At 45.7% G+C, this 26,762-nt stretch overlaps 1 protein-coding gene across 1 annotated transcript in view; it reads right to left on the reverse strand.

The window, feature by feature from the left end:
* Positions 1-26,762, reverse strand: part of ANKFN1 (ankyrin repeat and fibronectin type III domain containing 1) — a 221,764-nt gene that overhangs the window by 68,614 nt on the left and 126,388 nt on the right. Inside the window, exon 10 of the mRNA XM_054978644.1 lies at positions 16,365-16,481. Coding sequence (XP_054834619.1) covers positions 16,365-16,481 — 117 coding nt within the window. The remainder of the gene's footprint in view (positions 1-16,364; positions 16,482-26,762) is intronic.

The raw sequence follows: 26,762 nt of genomic DNA on the forward strand, positions 1-26,762 counted from the left end.
CATTACGAGGGGACTCTGATTTTTTTAAAAGGCTAAAATGACTAAATTACCATTTTTTTATAATGCTATGGGAGCTCTTAAATGACACAGCTTATGGCCTCAGCATGTCTAAATCCAGCCCTCCAATAATATATATGATAGTTCTCATTTCTCTTCAAATCAAAGGGGAATCCAAATCAGGGGAAAAGTAGGAGAGATGTTCTTTGCTGGGAGTTGTTTAAAACCAAAGGAAGTAGAAAAAAACAACAACAACCAGGCATGTGATTGACAAAAATGACTAGTCTCGGAATAATTCCCAGGACAAAAAACATTCTGGAAAACCAAAGGGGCGGGGGTGTGGATTCCCGGAACAAAGAAGGATCAGTCTAGAGGCCAAATCTAATTGACAATCCAGTTCTCCTGGACAAAAGTGGAAGTTGTACAATGTCCCTCAGGTCATACGTAGCTTCTGCCCGTTCAGAAGGTTCGCCTAGGGACAGCTGGCCACCTAGAGAAAGCCATACGTATTCTTGGAGGTGGTTGGGTGGTGGTTGCTGGGGAAATCTGCTGCTATGTGTCTTTTTAAGATCTGCTGCTGTATTGCATGTTGTGAGTTTTTAAATATTTAATGAGTTTTATTGGTTTTTAAGGGTACATGTATTTTACATTATTGTATAAATCATAGTCGCGCCCTGAGCCTGCTGATGTGGGGTGGGCAGAATATGAATCGGATAAAATAAATCAATAAAACTGTGGCTTCTGCCAGAGGGCTGTGCAGAGTTGTGCCGCTATCTGAGGCCTCTGGCTGGCCGCTGCTGGAGAGAGAGGCTCTCGGCCTGATAAAGGAGAGCTCCTCTTTCGCTCCTTTCGCAAAGGCTCCTCCTTGTGCGGGCCAGGCCGGCACACGGGCTCCAGCAATCAGCTCCTGAAGAGATGCCCAGATGTCGCCAAGCAAAATCCCCAGCATTTTAAATGTGCTCCTTGCTCTGGGCGTTTTCAAAAGCTCTACAGTAAGCTGCTTTGGGGGGGGGGGGAGTTGTTTAAAAGGGGGGGGGGACTGAATTGACAATGTGGTACATTGTGTATACATGAATGTGGGGTGGGGGTGGGGGCGTACATTAACCTTCATGACATTCTCATCTGATAGATAAAGCCACCCTGAGCAGACTTTATCTGTACTTAGCAGGCACTACTTACTTCGGAATGGCATTATTAAAATTGTTTATAAGCTGAGTGCTCCAAAACAGCCAGCACAGGGACTGCCATTTAGAAATGGTTTTAAGTAGCTGTTTTAGCTTGAGGCCTCCCCATACAAATGCACACTGTAGGTGTTCCAGAGCCTTATGGGCCCTCTTCTCTTCTGCTGCCTGTAAAGATTTTCACTAAGAGAGTCGAATAGGTTCCCCCCACCACACACACACACATTACCCCAAAGAAATTATCGGAACACAATGAGCAATCCATTTCTTTTACCACAGAAGACACACACACACACGGCAAATAACCCCCCAGGCCCATAATTCAGCCTTGTTAGGCACTTTGACTCATTCAGCCCATGCAAGCAAGTTAGTACGGGATTTGAAGTCCAGGTAAACAGAAACATTAATTTCTAACCTTGTTTATGGCACATTTGGTACAAAATGTTTAGCTTTATAATCTACTCTATTGGCGTGGATCCAACCATTTTTGCGCCGGAAGCACATGGAATCTTCCCACATTCATCCATGTTTCTATAGTCCTTTCTGACCCCTGGAAAGATCATTCTTGGGGTCCTGGGATCCATGTGGAGGAACAGCAGTGTGGGCCAGTGGTAGGGCTGCTGTTCCCCTGGTGGGGGTGGGGGATCCCTTGCTCCCAGCTCCCCCCCCCTCACCTGGCCAGCAGGGGAACAGGCTGCCCGTGGCACTCCCCAGCATGGCGCAACAACGTCGTCCCCAGGAGTGATGTCATTGGGGGCCCAAACGGGCCCATCTGAAGTCCAGGAGCACTTCTGGAGCCTGTGCAATGATGCCCCTCCCAGAAGTGACATCGTTGCACCATGCCGGGAGCACATGGGCGGGAAGAAGATGCAGGTAAGTGCCCACTTCTCCCTCTCCCGCCAGGAGGGTAAGGAGGAGACCCGGCAACCCTGGCCAGTGGGGGAAAGGATGGAAGTAATTGCTTTCCTCCGCAGAGCTATGCTTGTGGACAAGAGAGGAGTAGTGACTTCTCCGCTTTGCCCTTCCGGACTCCAGCCTCTCAACCTGCATGGGGATTCCTCTGCATGGGTCCTGTGATTTTTCCAGAACGGACTGTGGGGACAAAGAACAACCCAGGACACCCCTGCGTTACATGCATGGAGCGATGGGATCGATATCATTGTTTACAGCGGGGATCCCCAACGTGGTGCCCGCCAACACCTGGCCTGGTGCCCACCAAGTGTTTTTAGAAAGTGGGTTGGGGTAAATGGGGGGCATTTGCCCAGCAGGGCTTCTGATTGGCCACTGGAGATCTGATTGGCTGAGCAGATCTTTAAAAATGCTGCTTTGGCAGCAGCTGCACAAGAATCTTCCTTGTGTGACTGAAAATAAGTTGTGTATATGCAGGAAAACAATCTATTCCTTATTAAAAGGGCATCCTGTTAAACAGAGCTTCTGCTTGAAATGCTGAGGAGTCACTATAATAGCTATGCCTAACCTCACTCTCTGATATTGTGACTGGCTCCGCCTCCTGCAGCAGCCATTTTGTGGTTGCGCCCACCACTGAGCCAGAATTCCAAAGGTGCCCAGAGGCTCATAAAGGATGGGGACCTCTGTTTTAGGGTGTAGCTGCGGTGCCGGTGGATCAGGGAAGAATTACAGCTACCACAAGTAGTATTCCAATGTAAAATCCTCCCGTTGAGGTAAAGCTTGTCCCATATATTAACATCACCGCACTGTCCATTGTCCCGCCCTGCTTCATTTTCTGCTGGCATCGACAGGGAAATATGCAATATGGTGATGTAACTGCATACTGAACTCTTTAGTATTCACTGGGCGAAGAGAGGAGAGGGTGAGAAAGAATTCGACACAATGACATCATTAGAGGTACTTCTGAACTTCCCCTAATTCGAATTTCTCCCTGGAGAAATTTGGAGTTCTGGATCGCTTCATTCCAATTTTAAAGTGGAAATGATGCATTAAGAAATCTCTCTGGTTCTGTTTTTTTAATTCCAGATTTCACACATATATGTGGACAGTTTGCTATTGCTTTCCACTCCTTCGTATGACCCCCCCATCACTGAAGTACATGCATATTGATTTAAAAAAATCAAAATGGCTAAAAAAAAGTTAACTTGATGAGATTATACATATGGCTGCACCAAAGAAGATTATTTTTGTGTAGTATTTTATTAATGCATAGGATTAGCATATGCATATCAGTAAAAAGCTGCACAAAAGGACTGTACTGTTGAACACCCAGCCAGAAGGAAAGGTGGGATGCAAATACTAAAAAGAAGTATATCAATAATCGATTGGATCCAGTAATCTGTTAGTGAAAGGCGCTGGCCATTGCTGATCTTCCTACATTCCCCCTTCCCTCAACAGCCATTTCTGACTCTAGGAAAATTTGTAACCCAGGATTGTAGGACCTGTATGGACTAGGATTCCCAGGTGCTTCCCAGCAGTTCCCCACCCCCCGCCCTTGTCTGCTGGGAGGTGGCAAGCAACCTGGCAACCCAGGCAAGCGTGTGGCGCATGCGCTCCTGGCTGGGCGGGATGATGTCACTCCCAGAAGTGATGTCATCATGCCACCTGTGGGAGTGCTCCCGTGCATAGCCAATTTGGACCCCAAACAGCCCTGTTCTTAAAGAATTGGCCCCTTGTGAAGCATGGGGGCACTTCCATGAGGAGCACAACATTCCTGGCCAAGAAACACACGACGCATGAGAAGGAGAAGAACGCCAGCAAGTACCTCCCCTGGTTGTCAGACCAGGCAGCCCTCGTGTGGATTAATAACTATGTGAGTCAGCAGGTTGCAGTGGGGACGGAGAAGGGGACAAAATTGTCCTTCCTGCCTCTTCTGTCAGCATAGCTCTGCTGAAGAAGAGGGAGATTTCTGACCCTTTCCTGCTCCTTACTGCAGCCCAATGGCCTGCACTGCTGTTTCTCCACATGAGTCACATGACCCAAGAAAAACCAGCTACCGTGATCTGAAACGGCTCGGGGAAGAAGGGGCAGGCAGGGAATATTTGCAGTTATTTCATGGTCCTTGCACTGAATCCAGCCCAAGTCGTTCTCCATCTTAAAGTAAACTGCAGACAATGAAAATAAAGGTAAGGATATATTATAATTTACTCGGAGCTAGTGGAATTAGATGAGAAGGAATCAAAAACAGTAACAAATAATACAAGGAAATAACTTTGATCCCGATATTGACTAAATACATCTGACACATAAGTTGGGTGACAGGAGCAGGGCTAACAAAGGCATATGCCTATGGAATGGAAATTATACATCTATAATCTGCTCACCTTTCCTTCAAATTACAGACCCAGTGATACAAGGTAAGTGGGCCATTTGAGAGTCTCTTGGCCAAGTGCACATTGCTATGGCTTTATTTTTGGTACAACCACAGGGATGCCCACTCCTGCCGCCATTAAAATCTGCTTGCAGGCAGGCCACAGAGAGAACACACAGACCCCATTGGAAAGGATCCAGGGTCCGGGCTGGGAAAGACTCCAGCTGGTCTCTCAGGCATGAAAGAGATACACAATCAGCTCGATGCTCTGTCAACTGTAAGTTGTGAAATTCCTGGAGATTTGGGGGTGGATCTTGGGCAGGGACCCCATTGGGGTATAAGGCGAAAGTGGCCACCCTCCAAAGCAGCCATTTTCTCCAGGGGAACTATTCTCTGTGGTCTGCAGATCAGTTGTAATTCTCCAGCTCCCTCTTGGAGGCTGGCAACCTTAGAGACTACCCCCAAAATCTCCGAGTTGCTTACCTTTACCCTTCAGTAATTTCCCCAATACAAATGGGAAATACGATTTCCATTTTGTAGCATTTGAAGAAGTTAGCTCTGACTCAGAAAGGCTCATGGAGGAATACATGTAAGTCTTTAAGGTATCGCTGAAGGCATGCTACTTTGCTTTTTTACTTCTAGGCATCTGTAAGATGCGCCTTTGTTATCTGCCATGTATGTCTATTGTACTCTGTGTTACATTCTGAGCCTCTGAGAATGTGTGGAGGAATATCTGTGTAACTGTGTAGCTGTGAATCGCTTATCTTGCAGGAGGCTACTTTCACTTTCTTGGCTGACATGGGAAAGTGTCCTTGAAGTGCCAGACGGAGCCGTATCTCCCTGAAACATGGACTGGGCTCATCCTCCTCTTCCCCTCCCCCCTACCCCATCCCTCCTTCTAGGCCCTGCGTGTCTAAATTCTAACGGTCCTTTTCCCAGGGCAGGAACCTTGCCCTATAACTAACATTGCTCTCCCCCTTTTCGTCACCTCTGCCAATGCTACAGCTACAATGTCTGAGTGCACTGATCCTGATGGATCTCTAATAAAGAAATATTAACTGGACTCTAGGAGTGTCTACAGTGAAGTATCTGGGGATCTAACTGGCAGGACCTGACATTTTGGCAGAAGTCTACTATTCCTTTGGAACTAAGGCCTCGATATCCGTTACCTGCACAATGCCAGACGAGATGGGTACAGGACCTAAAGAGAAGCCAAAGAAGTCTTCCACCCTCCCCACCCAGGCGTGAGGGTTGGTGGGGAGAGGGATTGGGATGATTCCCAAAGCTGGGGTGACTTATCAGAACTGGTTATTGACCACCCTATGTGAATGGGCACCCCGCAAATTGGAGAGTCGAGAGGAAAAGTTAAGGCGGTGAGGCAAACTATTCAGCTGCAGCCTGATGCACCTGGTGGAGTTCCTCAAGGAGGAACCGGTGAAATCCGAGGAACCGGTAAAACCTGAAGAAGTCCCCATCAAATCTGATGATGACAGAACAGAGGATGATGATGAGGGGGACAATGAGGAGAAGAGGGGTAATGGTGTTGAACCGGTTGAACCCCCCCTCCAAATCCAATGAGGATGGAACAGAGGATGACGAGAAGAGAGATGATGTCTCAAAATTGGACCAAAGCGACCCCCAAGACCACAGACCACGGGGGGAGGGTCTAAAAGCAATCCCGGGCCAAATGCGAGTCATCTCGGGAATGCTGGATGACCTGAAGGGGGGCATGTTACAGGTGATAAGAGGACTACAAGAGCTAATGCGGCACTTACCTCCCACCGGGGTACTGGTTGGTCCGGGGCCTGCTGGAGATGGAACCATTCCCGGGCCATGCAAGTGAGATGTACCTGTTGGACTGCCGGTGATCCCCCTGCAGCTCCACCACCACAAAGAGTACCAGCTGCCCTGCTGGTGATTCCCCCTGAAGCCCCCCTCCAAGGAGCATCCATTGCTCCACCGGTGGTTCCTCTGGGGGGGGGCAACCTCAGGGGTAGTGTAAACTGGATGCCCACTTTGAAGGGGACCCCAAAGAGCTGGACTTCTTTCTAGTACAGGCAATGGAATTTTTCCAGGAGTGGGGTCACATCTTCCCAAATGAACACAGTTGGGTAAGCTACCTGGGCTCCCAATTGGGGGGTCCTGCAGCCAAATGGTATGTCACCTTATATGGAGCATGGGCCCTGGAACTGCAAGACCTGGAAGCATTTGTGTGAGTTTTAAGAGCCCAGTTTGAAGACCCCCTTGAGGAGGAGCAGGCCAGAACCATATTGAAATGGATTCGGCAAGGCAGCCGCACCATGCCTGAGTATGCTGCGGAGTTCAGGCAGTATGCAGCCAAAGTACAGGTCTGGACAGAGGGAATAAAAATCAAATTCTTCCATGTGGAGCTGAACCCAGAGTTGGTGGCAAAGGCCCTGGTGCAAGAAGACCCCAGAAAGCTTTTAGGATGGATTTAGCTCGCCTGCGAAGTAGAAAATCGAGACCAGGTGGTCAAGCTCCTGAAAATGCAGCACCACGTTGGAACTCGCAGACCTTCCCATGAAACAGGAATGAAAGAGAAGAAACCACCCAAGTTCCGCTCACCAGAGACGGAAAAGGCCAGCCGCTTGAAGAGGGGCCTGTGCCTACAATGTGGGGGGATTGGGCCATTTTGCAGCAGATTGTCCCAGCAGGAAGAAAGAAGCCACGGAGAAGGGCCGCCCAGCATGGAAAACCCTGGTACCTGTGACCAAGCCATCCCACAAAGCCCCCAAGAGACGGAGTGAAGTGGATACCTGCCTAAAGGTGGGAGAGGAATCAGAGGCATCGAGCAGAGACCCTTCAGGGGGAGAAGAGGGCCTTCCCATACTGGCGGAAAACGCCAATGACCTGCTGTGAGGAGGCCCTGCCGGCAGGTCGAAGAGAAATCCATGCCTGAGGAGGTGAGATATAGAGGGGCCCTGTTCTATATGCCAGTCATGCTAGTTAACCTGGGAAGGGAACCCACACCTGAGTGCGAGCTTTACTTGAATCAGGGTGATAGCTCCGGCGCTGGTCATGGGACTAGGACTAAATGCATGTAAGCTGGAGCATCCTATTATATTTGAACAGATGGACGGTTCCTGAATGAAAGGGACCCCTTCCAGCTACGAGACTGAATGTACCCCAATGGGAATGGGGAGTCATTGGTTGTGGCTATCCTAGATGTGGCATACCGTGTGAATTCGAGAATAGCAACCCAGAGGAAACTACCAAGAGATGTGATCGTGCAGTTTACAACACGAAATATGAAAGAGAGGATTGTGACAAAACAGTTTCAAGATCCATTGGAGATTGATGGCAAGACGATTATTATAATGAAGGAACTGCCCAGATCAGTGTTACTGGACCGGAAAAAATATAAAGTGCTAATTCAGATTTTGAAGGACATGAAAATCAGGTACAGATGGGAGTTACCGGAAGGAGTGTCCTTTGAGTTTGGAGGGGCCAAAAAACGCATCAGATCTGAGCGAGAGATGGAGCGATTTATTAAGGACAATGAAAAAGACTTACCAACAAGATCATGAGTATGGAGTGTAAAGTATTATCTTGGAATGTAAATGGACTAAACTCACCGAATAAGAGGAAAAATACTTTTCACTGGCTACTAAAACAAAAATGTGACATTGTTTGTTTGCAAGAGACCCATATCAGAAAGCAGGATGTAAAATATTTAAAATCTGGAAAATTGGGCAAAGAATATGTAGCGGCCTCCAACAAGAAAAAAAGAGGAGTGGTGTTGTACATAAAAGAGGAGCTACAGCCAAAATTTGTTATGAGAGATGTGGAAGCTAGATTTGTAGCAGTGGAATGTATTTGGAATTTAAAGAGAGTGTTGGTAGTCGGACTTTATGCACCTAACGGTGCAAAAGAAAGCTTCTTTGAGGATTTAAGGAAGCATTTAGACGATCTTGCATACGACCAGATAATTCTTGCTGGAGACTTCAATGGAGTGACAGACTTGGAACTAGACAAAAAGACTACAACGGCACAAAAGAAAAGAGGACTATTACCAAAGCTTTTTTTTGAGTTGATTCAACAAGAGACTCTTGAAGATGTATGGAGGAGAGAATATCCTAAAAGCAGACAGTTTACCTTTTATTCTGCAAGGCATTCTACATTATCAAGAATTGATATGATCTGGGCCTCAAAAGACTTAGCATTATGGACTAAGGAGGTAGAAATAATGCCTATGGTAGGCTCAGATCACAACCCAATTATGTGGAAATTTGGAAAAAAGAGAAAAAGGAAAGCATGGAGAATAAATGAGGACTTGTTACAGGAAAGAGAGAATATGGAAATACTGAGAAGAGAGACAAAGTTTTTTATACAATACAACGTGAATAAAGAAGTACCAACCAATAAAGTTTGGGATGCTTACAAGGCGGTTGTAAGGGGCATACTAATGGACTTAAATGGTAGAGCAAGAAAGAAGAAAGAGGAGAAAAGACAAGAGATTGAGGAGAAAATAAAAGCCAAAGAAATACAGCTAAAAAAGAGACCAGGGAAAAAGAAGGTATACCAGGAAATTAAAATACTTCAAGAACAGCTAACAGCAATGAGCAATAAAGAATTGGAGTGGAATCTCAAAAGACTGAATCAAAAAGCGTTTGAGGGTGCTAATAAACCTGGGAAGTACCTGGCATGGCAATTGAAGAAGAAAAGGGAAAAGAAGATAATAAATAAAATTTGCGAAGATAACAAAACGTATTTGGAGCAGGCTACCATTAGTAGAGCCTTTTATAAATTTTACGCTAAGCTGTATAATAAAAAAGAAGTAAACAAAGAATCAATAGCGTCATATTTGGAGAAAACCAAACTTCCAGAAATCTCGGAAGCTTGGAGAAATAAGTTGAATAGTGAAGTAACTGACGAGGAAATAAGTAAGGCAATACAATCTGCAAATCTAGGAAAGGCGCCAGGGCCAGATGGACTTACGGCTAAATTCTATAAGACAATGGCTAATGAACTGGCACCATTCCTAAAAGAGGTGATGAATGGGGTTTTAAGGGATCAAAGGATTCCAGAAACTTGAAGCGAATATATCATTGATCCCAAAAGAGGGCCAAGACCTGACTAATGTGAAAAATTATAGACCTATATCGCTACTCAACAATGACTACAAAATTTTTGCGAAGATATTGGCGGAGAGATTGAAGGGGTGGCTCTCGGAAGTCATAGAGGAGGAACAAGCAGGCTTTTTGCCAGACAGACAAATAAGAGACAACTTAAGGACAGTGATCAATGCTATTGAATATTATGACAAGCGTTGTGACAAAGAGGTTGGTTTCTTCTTTGTTGACGCTGAAAAAGCGTTTGACAATTTAAACTGGGACTTTATGTTTGCCACTATGGAAAAGCTACAATTGGGAGAAAGATTCATCAGAGCAATTAAGGAAATTTATAGAGACCAGACTGCAGCAATTGTGGTGAATGATGAATTGACCAAGAAATTGACGATAAGTAAAGGAACAAGACAAGGTTGCCCGTTATCTCCATTGTTGTTCATTTTAGTATTGGAGATTCTGATGATACAAATACGTCAAGATGATGAAATTCGTGGAATAAAAATAAAGGACTATTCATACAAGGTCAGAGCATTTGCGGATGACATAATGTTAATTGTAGAGGACCCATTGGAGAACATGCCAAGAGTGATAGATAAGATCAAGGAGTTTGGAGACTTGGCAGGTTTCTTCATTAACAAAAAGAAGTCAAAGATATTATGCAAAAATATGACTAAGCAGAAACAACAATTGTTAATGGAAACAACGGATTGTGAAGTAACAAGTAAAGTGAAATATTTGGGAGTCGAATTAACTGCAAAGAACATAGATCTATTCAAAAACAATTATGAAAAACTATGGACTCAGATAGAGAGAGACTTGATTAAATGGAATAGATTGAATTTGTCATGGTTGGGCAGGATTGCAGCAGTTAAGATGAATGTGTTACCAAGAGTAATGTTTTTGCTACAGACAATACCAATCATCAGAGACTCCAAACAATTTGAAAAATGGCAGAGGAAAATATCAGATTTTGTTTGGGCAGGCAAGAAGCCTCGAGTGAAAGTGAAAGTTTTACAAGATGCAAAGGAAAGAGGCGGAATGCAACTGCCCAATCTGAGACTTTATCATGATGCAATCTGCCTAGTTTGGTTGAAAGAATGGATGACATTAAAGAACAAGAAACTATTAGCCCTAGAGGGATATAAAAAAATATTTGGATGGCACGCATATTTATGGCATGACAAAGCAAAGGTCAACTCGATGTTCCTGCATCACTTTGTTCGGAGAAGTCTATACATAATCTGGAAGAAGTACAGAATTTATCTACAAGAAGGAACCCCTTTGTGGGTGGTTCCATATGAGGTGATAGACCCGAGAGCTGTTGATAATGAACAACAATGTTTAACGTATAAAGAAATAACTAAAACTGAAGCATCCAAACTTAGAATAAAGACACAAGAGGAACTATCACCTAACTACGATTGGTTCCAGTATAGACAGATCAGAGACTTATATAATTCGGACTCTGTAAAGGGAGGTATACGAATAGAGAATTCGGAACTAGAGCAGACCCTTCTTAAAGAAGATAAGAAAAGAATATCCAAGGTATACCAAGTACTGTTGAAGTGGTATACCGAGGATGAGATAGTTAAAACACAAATGGTGAAATGGGCTATAAACTTTAATAAAGAAATAACAATGGAGGCATGGGAATACTTGTGGAAAACTACAATGAAGACAACGACATGTATTAATATCAAAGAGAACATTTATAAAATGATCTATCGTTGGTACATGACACCAAAGAAGATTGCGCTAGGGAATTCGAATACTTCTAATAAATGCTGGAAATGTAAGAAGCATGAGGGCTCCCTCTATCATATGTGGTGGTCGTGTGAGGTAGCCAGGCAGTACTGGGGGGAAATAATAAGAGAAATGAGTGAAATTTTACAATTTCAAATTAATAAGAACCGAGAACTCCTGCTACTGAACTTGGGAATGGAGGGAATTCCAGCCCAACACAGGACGTTGATATTTTATATGACAGCAGCAGCTAGACTTTTGTATGCGCAAAAATGGAAAGTACAAGAAGTGCCAACTATTGAAGATTGGACTTACAAATTGCTGTATATGGCTGAAATGGACAAGATGACAAGAAAATTGAGAGATCTGGACTCAGGGCAGTTCAACACAGACTGGGAGAAGCTGAAACAATACCTGGAGAAGAAATGGGAGGTGGGAGGAAAACTGTGGCAGTTTGAGAACTACTGAAGTATTGAAGTAGAGGGGGGAGACTTTACCGGGGGGAGAAGAGATAAATGTGAATTAATAAGCAGTCAGATTAATAGATTGACATATATATAGATATATATAGGTTAACAAACAGAACATAGAGAAAATAATTAATTATAAGGACTAAATATAAGGAGCGATTAACTAACAATATTTTCTTTTTTTTTTCTGACAAGTTTTGTACCAAACTGAATGTCTGAAGATATAGATGGGTCAAATTGATTGACTACGTGAGGAGAGATATATAGAACTATTATAAAAAGATAGAATGAGTAATATATAGAGAGAATAAGTCAAATTGTTTGATATAAACGAATGTATGATCTATATGGTTTATGATATATAGAAATACCTGAAATTGAAAAATTGGGATAAATTGTTTATCTAAGATGGAAACAAAGGCTTACAGTTTGGGCATATAATGTTAAAAATAGTTAAGGATGTACTGCTTAGAATAATGGAGAATATATATTTGTTTTAGATAGAGGAAGCTAATAAAAGTAAGGGAAAGGGGACAAAGGGTTGGAAAGCTGTTGGAAGTCAACAAAAAGGGGGGGGGAAAGGGAGGGGGTTAGAGATGAAAAAATTGGGGAAAATTGAATGTAAATGTGGAAATAATGGATTCTAACCCAATAAAAATTTTTCAAAAAAAAAAAAAAGGGAATGGGGAGTCATTGGGAAGCCAAAACTATCATGGTAAGCGCCGCCACTAAATTTCCACGAGTGTTGGGGATACAATGGCTGTTGGATCATGACCCACACATAAGATGGTGAAGCAGAGGGTTGCTTTTCGCTGGGGAAAATTGCCAGGAACGTAAATGGAACCCCGAGTGGGGCTCAGCAGCACCATCCCTCCCGGAGGTGGCCCTACTGGCCAGAGAGGAGAGGGAGCAAATCCCCCCAGAGTAGAGGTTTGCGTCAAGTGTTTGATGAAAAAGAAGCTGATGAACTCCACCCCCCCGCCACCGCCCCCCAGAGCCACGGACTGTGCCATTGAACTGATTCCGGGTCAAAAACTCCCAAATGGGAAGTTGTACTCTATGAGCCCGGGGTATGAGAGGAATTATGGCAACTTATTGATAAAAATTTGGCTCAGTGTTTCATCTGGCCCGCCAGCTCCCCCCATGCTGCTCCCATGCTGTTCTGTAAGAAAAAAGCTGGGGGGCTGAGGCTGTGTATGGATTATCAATGGGTTAATGCAATCTCAATGGCAAATGCTTACTCCCTCCCCCTCATCAGGAATCTACTTGGGGTTGTAGCCCAGGGGAAGATCTTTTTGAAATTGGATTTAAAGGGATGTGTACATCTGAGAGAGAGTAAAGAAAGGGGATGAAGGGAAGATCGCCTTCAACACCCCATTGGGGCAATTTGAGTATCAGGTCATGCCTTTCGGATTACAAGGGGCTCCGGGGTTTTTTATGACTTTAATTAATGAGGTCCTACACAAGCACCTGTACAAGGGGGTGTGGTTTATCTTGATGATGTTTTAATTTACTCAAAAGACTATGAATGACATGTGAAATTAATATGGGAGGTACTAAAAACTCTGCAGGACCACCACCTGCCAGTAAAACTGTCTAAATGTGAATTCCATAAGAAGGAGTTGGATTTCTTGGGTTATCAAATCTCTGGTGAGGGACTGAAAATGGACCCTAATAAAGTGCAAGCAGTGGTGGGGTGGGACCCCAGAAAACTAGGCGACAATTGCAGTCATTCCTGGGATTTGCAAACTTCTATAGGCCCTTCATAAAGAATTTTGCCCAGATCTCTTTGCCATTGACTGACCTGTTGAAAACAAAAGGGAAAGGACCGCAAGGGGCGAAGCCTAGTGCTAAACTAGAATGGACAAAAAACTGCCAAACTGCATTTGAGCAGCTAAAACAATTGTTTACATCAGAATCCATTCTAAGACACCCTGATGAAAATTGCAGATTTATTGTGCAGGAGGATGCGAGTGATGTAGCAATGGGGGGGGGGGTCCATATTGCAAGAGGGATGAGAACAGGAGATTACGCCCTTGTGCTTATGTCTCTAAAAAAATTTCTGATGCAGAGCGCCACTGCGCGGTGTGGGATAAAGAGGCTTCCGCCATCAAATTGGCGTTAAGCACGTGTAGGCATCAGCTAGAAGGGGCCAAGGTGCCTTTTGAGGTGTGGACAGATCATAAGAATCTCAAGGCTTTGTGTACTCCCTGCAGGTTAGAGGCTAAACAACTGCGATGGGCTGATTTTTTTTCCAAGTTGAACTTCATGTTAAAATATCTCCCAGGCAAATCCAATTTCCTTGCAGTTGACTTGTCACGCTTACCTCAACATGATAGCCAAAGGGAGGAAGTGATGGATACAATGTTCTCACGTACCCAGTTGGGGAGGGGGCGTTACCACTTGAAGCCAGTCACAGAGCTCTAAAGCTACCCCTGAACCCAGTGAATGGGAAAAAAGAGTAAAGGAGGAGGTGGAAAAAGAAGTGGATGCCACCCCCAAGGGAGAACTGGAACAGGACATGCATGGGATGTGGTACCGAAAGGGTAAACTGTACGTCCCAGCCAGTCTGAGAGGGGAAGTGTTAAAAACTGTCATGACGCAAAATTAGCAGGCCACTTCGGTTATGTTAAGACTTTTCATCTAACACAGCGACAATTCTGGTGGCCAAATATGAAAAGCCATATCTCCAAATATGTATCTACATGCCAGGTGTGTCTGATGGGGGGAAAAGGGGGGGATCACCGGGCTCTTGCAACCATTGGAAATCCCCTCCCAACTATGGGTGATGGTCTCAATGGACATTATCACCAATCTTCCCCCCTCCAAAGGGAAGTCTGTAATTTTGGTAGTGGTGGACCTATTGTCAAAGCAGGCTCACTTTATCCCCTGCTCAAAGATCCCAAAGAATGCACAAAGAAACTAGCCAATTTGTTTATGCAGCACGTAGTCCAATTACACTCATTCCCAGAGAAAGTGATTTCCGACAGGGGAAGAGAGTTCATTTCCAAGTTCTGGCGGGAGCTCTTGCAAGTAGCAGGGATTGAGCAGGGGTTCAGCTCCACCTATCATCTTGAGACCGACGGGCAATCCGAAAGGGTTAATCAAGTGTTGGAACAATTCCTAAGATGCTATGTTAATTACCAACAAGATAACTGGACAGATGTTTTGATTTTTGCTGAATATTGTTATAACAATGCAGTACATACTTCTACCGGGGCCTCTCCCTTTATGGTAGCTCATGGATATGAGGGGAAGGCCATGTCCACCAGAAGCTCCCCCAGGAGACTGGTGGTCTAGATTAGTAGCTCAACGGGGAGTGATTAAAAAAACCCTGGCCAAAGCGAAAGAGGATTATAAAAGACAGGCAGACAAAAAAAGATCTGACCCATGGAAGTTACAAGTGGGGGACTACGTGTATATATCCAGCAAGAACCTGCGCGGGGAGGAACCAAGTAAAAAGCTTGGGTGGAAATTCCTAGGACCTTTCCCGGTGGTAAGGGTGATCAATGAAGTCACTGTGGAGGTGAAACTACCAAAAAGATTGAAAAATGATAGCATCTTTTAGACAACAGAACCACCCTCTGGAGACCTTGGGCTGTGGTTTCCTGTTTTTAACCCATCATTACCTAGGCAGAAGTAGCAAACTTCTTCAGCCTTGGAAGTCAGAGCATCTCACACCCAGCTATGACATCAAAATGGGACAGGCTGCACAATCTGAGAGTACATCACGAACAAAATAAGAAAATGTTCAGGTGGCCTTTGGGTCGTCACTGAACTGTTTTGGGCTATCCTTCTGGTTGGAGCAGAGCCTGTCAAGTGAGAAGAAGGATGTGGAGCAGTACATTAATTGAGTACAGATGACCCCCCCCCCCTCCGGCAGAGAGAGAAAGAGAGCATGAGTACACTGGCCCCACCCCCTGCCTCTACGTGATTGCCTGGTTGCCTGCAGTGTGAACACATGAGGAAGGGGTCATACATACACCCCTTCCCCATGCTCTGGAACACTGCTTTCAGAACGTTGTTGATCATGAGGAGGGTGTGTGCATGCTCCTACTTCCTCTATTCTGTTGCACTCTGCAGATGACCAGACAATCAAAAGGGGGCAAGAAGCAGGGCCAACACTCTCGTGCCCACTCTCCCTCCCCAAATTGGGGGGGGGGGTCAATGCACATGCTGGGGAGGCTCTGCACTAGGCTAGTATCAGTAGCTTGTGTGTGTCACAGCTGACTTACTGTGACCCCTGCTGCGCTTTATGAGGCAAGAGACTCACCGTTGCTTATCACGGACCTTTTGTTAGGAGCGTGCCTTCACGAGCCGTGGGGGCTGGGGCATCCTAGCCTGTGCTCCTAGGGGAATGGCTTTTTATTTCCTGTGTCACTTCTTCTTTCTTCCAACCTCAAGGTGTATTGATGACCTTTGGCTTAGGTGCTCGACTGTGCTACTCACTTCACGGCAGACGACAATGCCCCCCCACCCCGCCCTCCACATAAGACAACTTGGTGGGAAGTGCTGAAGCAGAAGACAGCAGGCAGCCCCTTTCCTCTGGGGCCATCACATTTCAAAAGCCTACCACTGAAGCGTGTGTGGTGTCATCACTAACCTGTAACTGGGCTGTTGCAGCGAGCATCTTCTGCCTGGCTTGAAGTGCTGTGGACGAGGACATGGAGACAGACATATTCTGCCTCAGCCACCTGATGTCATCCCACATACAAGACAGCTGCAAAATATATGGCATAATTGGAGAGAGAGCATGAATGAATGAATTTGGCTTCCCAAATGTAGCTGTTGTTCATTTTCACATTTCTATGGGTTGCAATGTTGTGAGTGAAAGGTGTTGCATCAAACCACCACAAACAGCATGCTTCTCTCAGAGTCCACCTGTGCACCTTCCTGTAGAAACCGTCCCAGTGTGGAATCCCCCAGGGCCCAGTGGCAAGATGATGGGGGTTGCGGGGTGGGGGTGGGGGTGGGGATATACTTTTCAATCTGGCACCTCCAACTCTTACAAATATCTGGTAAACTCGTTCTTCTTTTACAAACAATGGTTACCTAGTACAACATGGAAATGGTTATATGGTTCTTAGGCAAGAAAAGGCTATCAAGGATATCTGCGCTGATTTGGGGCTGCCCCCTCAAAAAGAAGAGAAAAGAGGATCTTCTTCAATTAAACCCTAGATTAAATACTATGAGAAAAGTTTCTTTCTAGAAATAGGTGCAGGGAGGTAAAGCTGTTGCAAGCAGAGGGGACATTTATTCATTACTAAAAGCTTAATTGGAAAATGGAAAAAATATACTTTGTTCACATTTGCAACCCTCTTTCTTTGCCTCTTTGTCCCTTAGTACTTTTATTTACTTGAGGAAAATAATAGTCTCTTCAGTACATTACTGCAGTAGTCTTCAAACTTTTGAACACTGAACATCAGGCCCACTGGTCTGAAATATGTGTCAGGAAATCACATGACATCAGAGTCATATGAGAAGAAGAAGGGAAGCCAGGCGTACAACCATTGTCAAGATTAGGAATGCGGGCAAGACACTCTGGGTCAGGACAGGAAACACAAGCCAAACAGCAGGGAATGTCCCTTTCTGAGGAACAAGCCAAGGGTCAAAGCCACGGAAGAATCTTTTCCATCCCTGAGTGACCTCGCCTCACCATTCTGCTACTTCTCTCAGTGTGCAAAGAGAAGCAAGAGGGTAGTGCCCTTGTTCTCTAGGCAAGCCTGCCAGCAGCAGGTCCTGTCAAAGTAAAGTAAAAATATCGGCCACCAGCAGTTTGTGACCCACCAGATGAGACCCACAGGACCTAGCTGAGGGTCCCAGCCCAGGGGTTTAAGGCCCCTCCCTTACTGTATGTTAAAATCTTAAGAAATGACAGCGTTCAAATGTCTTTCATCACGCCCACAAAAACAGGTTTAAACCTCTACGAACAAAACACCATTATTGTCGAAGGCTTTCACGGCTGGAGAACGATGGCTGTTGTGGATTTTCCGGGCTGTATAGCCGTGGTCTTGGTGTTGTAGTTCCTGACATTTCTCCAGCAACGTGAGGAGGGATCAGCCTTCCTGTTTCTTCCATTAGCAGATCCTTTGGGATCCAGCTGGGCTCCTCTTATGTTCCAATGGGGTTGCACGCAAGTGCTGTGGCCCCAGGCCCAAACTATCTGATCAGACTCTGATTTTGGTGAGCAAAATCATTTGGCTCAGATAAAGCCTGTCACTTTTGCTTGGGATGAAGTAATGGTGTTTTGGTTGTTGTGGATTTTCCGGGCTGTATTGCCGTGGTCTTGGCATTGTAGTTCCTGACGTTTCGCCAGCAGCTGTGACTGGAATCTTCAGAGGTGTATCTAGAAACTTCAATTTCTAGATACCTTGGTCATCCACAAAGCAAAATTTCAGTTAAGTCACAAGGTCTACAGGAAACCAACTCACACAGATTGGTACTTACACAAAAACTCCAATCACCACCCTCAACAGAAAAGAGGCATAATAAAAACATTAGTAGACGGTGCAAGATGGATATGTGAACTGCACTTTCTCAACAAGGAAACTAATCATCTAAACCACGCACTTCAAGCAAATGGCTACTGCGGAAATGAAATCAGAAGAGCAATTAAACCAAGGAGAAATCAAACAACCAAGGAAAAACAGTCTCCCACAGGAAAAGTGTTTTTGCCATATATCAAAGGAATCACTGATCAGATGGGAAAGCTTATGAAAAAGCACAACCTTCAAGCAGTATTCAGACCCACCAGAAAAATACAACAGATGCTACAATCAGCAAAAGACAGTAGAGATCCCCTCACCTCTGCAGGAGTATACCGCATACCCTGCAGCTGTCGACAAGTTTACATCGGGACCACACAGCGTAGCATCCAGACAAGAATAAAAGAACATGAAAGACACTGCAGACCTGGCCATCCGGAAAAATCAGCAGTGGCTGAACATAGCCTAACTCAAACAGGACACAGTATCCTATTCCAGGACACTAAAATACTGGACAACACTTCCAACTACTTCGTCAGATTGCACAGGGAAACCATTGAAATTCATAAGCATAAGCACAATTTCAACAGGAAAGAAGAGACCTTAAGAATGAATACAGCATGGTTTCCAGTCCTGAAAAACACCAGGCTAACAAAATACTCTACATCTTACAATAGCCCTGCAGATAAGATTAGAATATCAAGCACCAATCCATATGCAAAAGAACCTCCTCAGGATACAGTGAGGCCTCCCTCCATTAGCATTCCACACTCTGGGAAACTCTTACAGGATGACTCAGCCCAAACCCACCTTCCTGAGTAGATATAAATTACCTGCCAACTTCTTTTCCACACTGTGACACTGAGAGATCTCTGTCTTTTGGTGCTACACCACTGAAGATGCCAGTCACAGCTGCTGGCGAAACGTCAGGAACTACAACGCTAAGACCACGGCAATGCAGCCCAGAAAATCCACAACAACCAAAACACCATTACTTCATCCCAAGCAAAAGTGACAGGCTTTATCTGAGCCAAATGATTTTGCTCACCAAAATCAGAGTCTGATCAGATATTTTGGGCCTGGGGCCACAGCACTTGCGCACAACCCCATTAGAACATAAGAAGAGCCCAGCTGGATCCCAAAGGATCTGCTAATGGAAGAAACAGGAAGGCTGATCCCTCCGCACTCCTCCCTGCAGCCTACCAACCCACATAACTATTAACCCATGCAGGTTGTGTGGTTCTAGGAATCAAATTTCCTGGGGTTGGAAGGGGATGCAAGAAGAAAGCGAAAGATCTATTAGTGCCTTCCACCACCAGATCTCTGCTCCATCCCGTTGTTCCTGTGGGCCACACTCTTGGCAACTTTGTGCCTACTAAGAGCTGGCAGCAAATATGAATGCATAAATATCAGTCTGGTTTGGCCCTAACTAGAGATAGGCATGAACCGAAACATGAACCAAAGTTCATCATGAACCAAGCCGGTTTGTGGTTTGTGAACCGGCAGATTGACAGAGCCCATTCTGACGAACTGCGATGAACTTTATGCAGGCTCATTTGGTTCGTTTTTCAGTTTGTCTCTAGGGGTGTGGGTTTCCTGCTTTGGGTTTCCTGCTTTGGGTTTACCTGCTTTGGGGTTTCCTGCTTAGGGTTTACCTGCTTTGGGTTTTTCAGTTTGTCACTAGAGGTGTGGGTTTCCTGCTTTGGGTTTACCAAATCTCAAAGCAGCACTTTCCTTGCCATTTACAAATGGCAAGAAAAATGTTGCTTTCAAACACCTGCCGCTTTTCAGCTGATGGGAGGGGATCCCCCATCAGATGAAAAAAGCTGCCAGTGTTTGAAAGCAGCAACATTTTTGTTTGGCAAGAAAAGTGTTGCTGCTGTCAAACACGTGTGGCTTTTTTCAGCTAAGCGGAGGGGGAGGAGAGGGTCCATCCTCCTCCTCCCCTCAGGTGAAACTTTGAAAGCAGCTTTTTTGAGCTGAACGGAAGGGGATTCCCCGTCCTGTCAAGGGGAAAAAGTTGCTGGCATTTAAAAGTAGCAACACTTTTTTGCGCAGACACTTTCAAATGTCCCTCAATGTAGACACTTTCAAATACTTTTTTCAATGGAGGAATTTGAAAGCAGCTTATTTCAGCTTTCCCCTCTGCAGATTTTTTCAGCTCTCCCCTCAGCTGGAAAAAGTGGAGGGCATCTGAAAGCAGTTTTTTTCAGTTGATGGGAGCTGCTTTCAAATCCCGGTAGCTTTTTTCAGCTGATGGGAGACTCCCCTCCCATCAGCTGAAAAGCAGCCAGTGTTCGAAAGTAACATTTTTCTTGCCACTTGCAAGCAGCATGAAAAGTGTTGCTTTCAAACTTCCTGCTCAGTTTTTTTCACTTGATGGGCGGGAGAGAAGGGGGTTCCCTCCTCCCCATCCCATCAAGCAAAGAAAGCAGCAGGGCAGGAAGTTTGAAAGTTTTCTTGCTGTTTGCAAATGCAAACAGCTAGAAAAGAGCTGTGGCTGCCCCGAAATGACAAACCAGGAACCAAACGAACCAGTTTGCGAACTGGGCAAATTCATAGTGGTTTGTCGTCCATGGTTCATTGCTTTTCATGGCCACCATTTTCTTGGTTCATGCCCATCTCTAGTCCTTGCCATACACCATCCTTCTATTCTTTCCCCTTTTGCACCTGAGCCTGGCTGCCTATTCTGAGTGGTGGAATAGCCACACCCAGCTATTTCATTTAGTAGAAAAGCTCTATGGTGGTGGTGTGTTCAGACTATGTCCAGAAAGTCCTGGGTTTAAATCCCCATGGAAGCTCACTGGGTGACTTTGGGCCAGTCATTCTCTCTCAGCCTCAGCTACCATGCAGGGTTGTTCTGAAGATAAAATGGAGGTCTGCATACACTGCACTCCTTGGAGAAGGGACAGGATAAAAATGTAATATAGAGAGAAGTAACCACCTTTACCACCTCCTGACAGCTCCACAATCTCCCAGGAGAGTTTCTCTTTGGTTTTCTTATAGGGCCTGATTCACAACAATGTGCTGCTTGTGCATAGAAGAAAACAGGGTTGCACCTACCTGAAATTGTTGTTCATCAATTGTTATCTTGTGCAGGGACACATGGGAACTGCGCGTGCACAGGCCAGCCAAAGACTTTCTAAAATTTCTAAAGGTACGAGATGCTCATCTCACCTTTTCATGCGTTTTTCTCCCCAGCATAGCTATAAAAGGTGGGATAAGCAGCTCCATTCCTCAGTTCTCTAAGCAGCCAGTGAAGAAAGAAAAAATACATATTGGAAAAAAAGCACACGGTGAGGAAGGAGGGAGGGATGTGTGCCTGCACAGAACACTCGATGAACAACAGTTATAGGCAGGTGCACCCTTGTTTTCATCATCGCATCTTCTGTGCAGTCCCACACGGGAGATTAGTGAACTAGCTTACCCAGGAGGAGGACTTTTCACCAGGAAAAACTCGTCAGGATTGCCTTGCTAACAGCTGCGTCCCTTCTGAAGTCCACATTAATGGCATAGTGTTTGATGAATGTAGACGGCATACACCAAGGGGCCACCTCACATAAGTCCACTAGAGGAACGCCCAGGTTGAAAGCTGAAGACGTCACCTGTGCTCTTGTGGAGTGTGCTCTCATGTTCAGAGGACATGGCTGTTGAGACTGTTTGTAACACTCCCTAATGAGACAAACTATCCTATGGGAAATTGTCTGAGAGGTGACTTTCAGACCTTTCTTCGGCCCTTTAAATGAGACAAATAGGTTAGAATCCTTGCGGAAAGGAACTCTTTTGTCTAAGTAGAAACACAAGGCCCGTTTGACATCAAGGGTGTGAAAGAGTCGCTCAAAGCTGTGGTAGGTGACGGACTGCGGATAATGTCCTAATTCAGGTGGAATGCTGAGACAACCTTCGGCAGAAGGGGAAGGCTTGGACGGAGAATGACCTTATTGGCAAACATCTTGATGAAAGGAGGGTCATGCCTCAGGTCTTGCAGTTCACTCACCCTCCTAGCAGAGGTCATTGCTACCAGAAAAGCTGTTTTGGATGTCAGAACCTTGAGAGGGCAGGTAGCTAGGGGCTCAAAAGGTTTGTGCATCAGCAAAGTGACAATCAGAGAAAGGCGCCATTGTGGGACTGTCCTGGATACTGGCGGGTATAGATTATCTAAGCCTCTTAAAAAGGATTTGCACTGCGGTTGAGCAAAGGAATTCCCCATGAATACTATCACAGTAGGCTGAAATGGTTGAAATGGCTGCTAGGTGCCTCTTAATAGAGGAGTTAGCTAGACCTTGGTCTTTAAGCTGGACTAAATAGTGCAACACTCATAGTAATGGGGTCAAGACTGGATCTAAACTATTGTCTGCAACCCATAATGAAAATCTCTTCCATTTGGAAAGGTACAATTTCCTGGAGGATGGTTTCCTAGCTTCCAACGGAACCCTCTGGACTGGGGAAAAGAGATTCAGAGCCAAGCTACAAGTGACGCCTTACACAGGTTGGACACTTGTCAGCTTACCTCAAGTTTTGATGGGAAATGTAGGCATCCTGGTTTTATAGCTTGGCTCTCCATTACAACTGCAAGACCAGGATGCCTACATTTCCCATCAAAACTTGAGGGAAGCTGACAAGTGTCCAACCTGTGTCAGGCGTCACTTGTAGCTTGGCTCTCAATGCAGGAAGTTAATGAGCCAAGCTGTCAACTTCAGTGTGTCCAGGCTGTAGTAGGTGAGGCACTGGGGGGAAATGTTAGACTTTGCCTTGAGCCATTTGGTGTAGGGTGGCGACTTGCCTCGGAGAGTAAGGGGCTACTGCAATAGCCGAGTGTCATTTTGCTGAGTGTCAGAGTCATTAGAGAGAGCAGAGGAAACGCATAGAGAAGCGTGTCTGAGCATGGAATCTGAACAGCATCTCTGAGGGACAATTTCCTTCCCCCACCCCCAAGAGCAATATTGGGGGCATCTCTTGTTGAGGTCTGTGGCAATCTATAGTGGGATATCCCCACGTTGCAAACACAGGGTGAAGGAAGTCCATGTGGATGGACCATTCGTAGTTACGCGATTTGGACCGACTGAGTGCATCTACAAGCACATTGTCCTTGCCTGCTATATGAATGGCATACAGGGAAACCAGATCCTGGATAGCCTATTCCCAAATTTGTGAAGATTCTTGGGAAAGGGTCAGGGAGGCTGTGCCCCCTTGCCTGTTCAAATAATGCCTGGCAGTTGTGTTGTCTGTGCATATTTGGACATTCTTGCTTTCTACTAGGCAAACCATAGCTTTCAGAGCATACCTTATTGCTCTGAGTTCTAGGAGATTCGTAGGCGTAGTGGGTTCTTGTTGGGACGTAACTCCCTGAGGCAGTCCCTGAGCGTGTCCCCCATCTGGACAGAGAGGCATCTGTGCATATTGACACCTGAACGGGGAGAGACCCAAAGGGAGTCCCTACCAATAAGTTCTGAGTGTAGGTTCCCCGTTTCAAAGACCTGTGGATGATCCTCAGGACCGAGAACTGCTTGCGTGGGTGCTGGCGCTGCGGGTAAAGCACTCTGACAAATCAGTTCTGTAGGGGGCAAAGCCTCAGTCTGCCAAATGGAATGATCAGAGTCAGAGAGGCTGTAAAACCTAACAACCTTTGGATTTGGTTTGCACTTCAGCGTTGGAGAAATTTCCCTGCCCTTTCTGGAGTCAGGAGAGGAAGGGCTAACGAGGAGTCCAAAATCGCCCCCACAAACATTACTCTTTGGTTGGGAACCAGGGATGACTTCTCTGCATTGATCATCTAGTCCAACTATGGCAGGACCTTCTGAGCCAAAGCCATGTGGTGAGACAGAGTTCCTCTGGTTTTGGCTACAAGAAGCCAAGCATTGGGGTAAGGGAATATGGCACGCCCTTTCTCTCTGGGATGGCTGGCTACCATGGCCATGACTTCTGTTAACACATGGAGAGCTGATGAGAAGCTGAAAGAGAGGGCCCTGGAGCCACACTGGAAACGGAGGAACTTCCTGTAACGAACATTTATTGGGACATGGAAATAAGCATCTTTTAAATCTACAGTAATGAACCAAACATGACTTTCCAACAGGGGCAAACCGTCTTTCAAGGATAACATTCTGAACTTTTGGGCAGCTATAAATCTGTTTAGAACACACAAGTCAAGAATGGGATGGGAGCCTCCCCATGTTTTGTTCACAATGAAATAGCAGGAGAAAATACGGAAGGATGGAACTGAAGGTTGGAACCGTTTCTATAGCCTGCCTTTGCAGCAAAGATTGCACTTCCTGTAATAATAAAGCAGGAGGGGGAGGAGGGTCAGCAGAGGAGGAATGATGGGGGCCCTGACTTGAATCCTAGGCAGTAGCCCTGACAGACTATGGACAGCACACATGCCCCTTGGGTAATCAATTCCCATGCTTGTAAAGAAAGAAAATGGCTGGCAGACATAGACAGGGATGGCTTGGTGTGCAAAGCCCTGTTTATTGGCTCTGGACTGATCGCTTGGAGATTTGGAACCATCCTTCAATTTAGATCGGAAATACCTCCATCTAGATTGGGTTGGAACCAAAGGGGAAGATGACTGATGGGGCCCCTTTGTCAGGCGGATACAGCCCTTGTTGGTGATTGAGGAGAAGAGGTCAGTGCCCTCAAAGAGGAGGTCTTCTGCTCTCACTCTATGATGGGCGGCCAAAGCAGTGGTCCTGAATCACACATGACTACGAATGACTATTGCAGAGGCCGTAGCTCTAGCAGAGCAATCCCCAGTGTGTCTGGCAGTGTTGATCTGCTGTTTGGAAAGCCTGCAGAGCTTCTCCCTGTAGAGTTTTTGCCAGCCTTTGCTTAGTGTCAAGAAGCAGAGTTAGATTCGGGCCAATCTTCTCCCATGCAAAGAGCTGGTACCTAGCCATAATGGCCTCACAGTTGCCAATTCTGATGGTTAAAGTGGAGGAGGCATAAACTTTTTCTGCCCAGAATGTCTAATTTCCTGCCCTCCTTGTCTATTGGAGATAAGTGGCCTGTGCTTCTGTGAAGGCGCTTGCCCTGCAGAGACTCGGTGACAATACAGTGGGCACAAGGGTGAGTGAAAAGGAAGCTTGACTCTTCCTGATCCATCTTATACATATTATCGAGTTTCTTAGAAATTGCCGGAGGGTGGCCTGGACCGTACGTCCTTGGTGACATCCGTCATGCCTTGCATGTCTGGGAATGCTACTAGCCTGGAGGCTTTTGAGTGGAGGACCTTGAATACTGGATCTGAAGAAGTCAGAATGGAGCAGATCACTTCAATATCCAGAGATCTCGACATTCAAACTAATTGTTCTGTGTAAAGATGAAGATCTTCGCTTGGAGATACAACAAAATCCTCTGTTAAGAACTTTGGTGGGGAAAATTCTAATGCAATACCCGACCTGACTCCGGAGTCATGGTCTTACTGTGGTGCTGAGTTCACAGTTGGAACCAGTGCGGCGGCATTCCCAGGGACCGGTGTAGGAGTGACCTGACTATATCTCAGTTCAGTTTGAACTGGTACGTAGGCATCCTTCTCATGGAAGTAATAATGAGGTGGTGGGTATAAGCCAGGAGATCCCTCAAACCCATAGGTATAGTAATGGTACGGGGAACTGTAACTAGAGTAGCGGTACCGATGCCGTCTATGATGTGAAGCAATGTCCAGGCAATTGTCTGCTTTGGATGGTTCCTAAGAAGACATGAGCTGTTCCACCAATCATACAGGTAAAGGAGGCAAGGGAGAGGTAGCCGTTGTCATCCCAACATACTCTGGGATCTCGCCCTCTGATAGAGATGGAACCAAGGCAGAATGCCTTCTAGGGTTTGGAGACAGAGTTCTCAGAACCACGGGGGGTGGGGGGGTGGCTTGAGGCCACTGAAATGGCAGGAGCCAAAGAGGTGGACTTCTTACTCTTATGTGACTTGGAAGTCAGCTGTTTCTTGACATGTTTATATTTAAGCTTCGCCTTTTAGATGGTGGTTCCAGTTGGCACTGAGGTGGAACCATAGACTGAGTCACTGGAGCTGGCTGGCCCTCTTTATTGGCACTGGGAGCCAAGGTTGAAGGAGGAACCAAGGACCGCAGTGTTCTGGGCACTGCGGTCCTTTCTCTGTGGCCTTTGCATGGTCAAAGTTGGATGCACCCTTCAGGGCTGACTCCCATAGAGCTTTTAAGCTTGACGCCCTTTCAGGGTGCACCTCAGGCATAAACTGTTTGCAGACTGCACACCTTATGGTCTCACGGCTCTCGCCCAGACAAAGAAGGCATTTTTTTGTGCCCATTAGATTGGGCGATCTTGGTTCCATAACACAAACTCTTCTTGAACAGAGCTTTTGTTGCCATGGATCTGAAGGCCCGAACTCGACCGTATCGGAATCAAGGAGCTAGGGAGGAGACATCTTTCTTCCGCGGTGGCTAAAGAGCTTTAGAATGTCCACGTCTGGCCTGTGTATGCGCAGTTCCCACGTGGGACTGCACTGAAGACACGAGGATGAATATTCATTTACAGGCTTTGCCA

This window comes from Eublepharis macularius, chromosome 4 (genome assembly GCF_028583425.1).
Source record: "Eublepharis macularius isolate TG4126 chromosome 4, MPM_Emac_v1.0, whole genome shotgun sequence".
NCBI classification, from domain to species: Eukaryota; Metazoa; Chordata; class Lepidosauria; order Squamata; family Eublepharidae; genus Eublepharis; species Eublepharis macularius.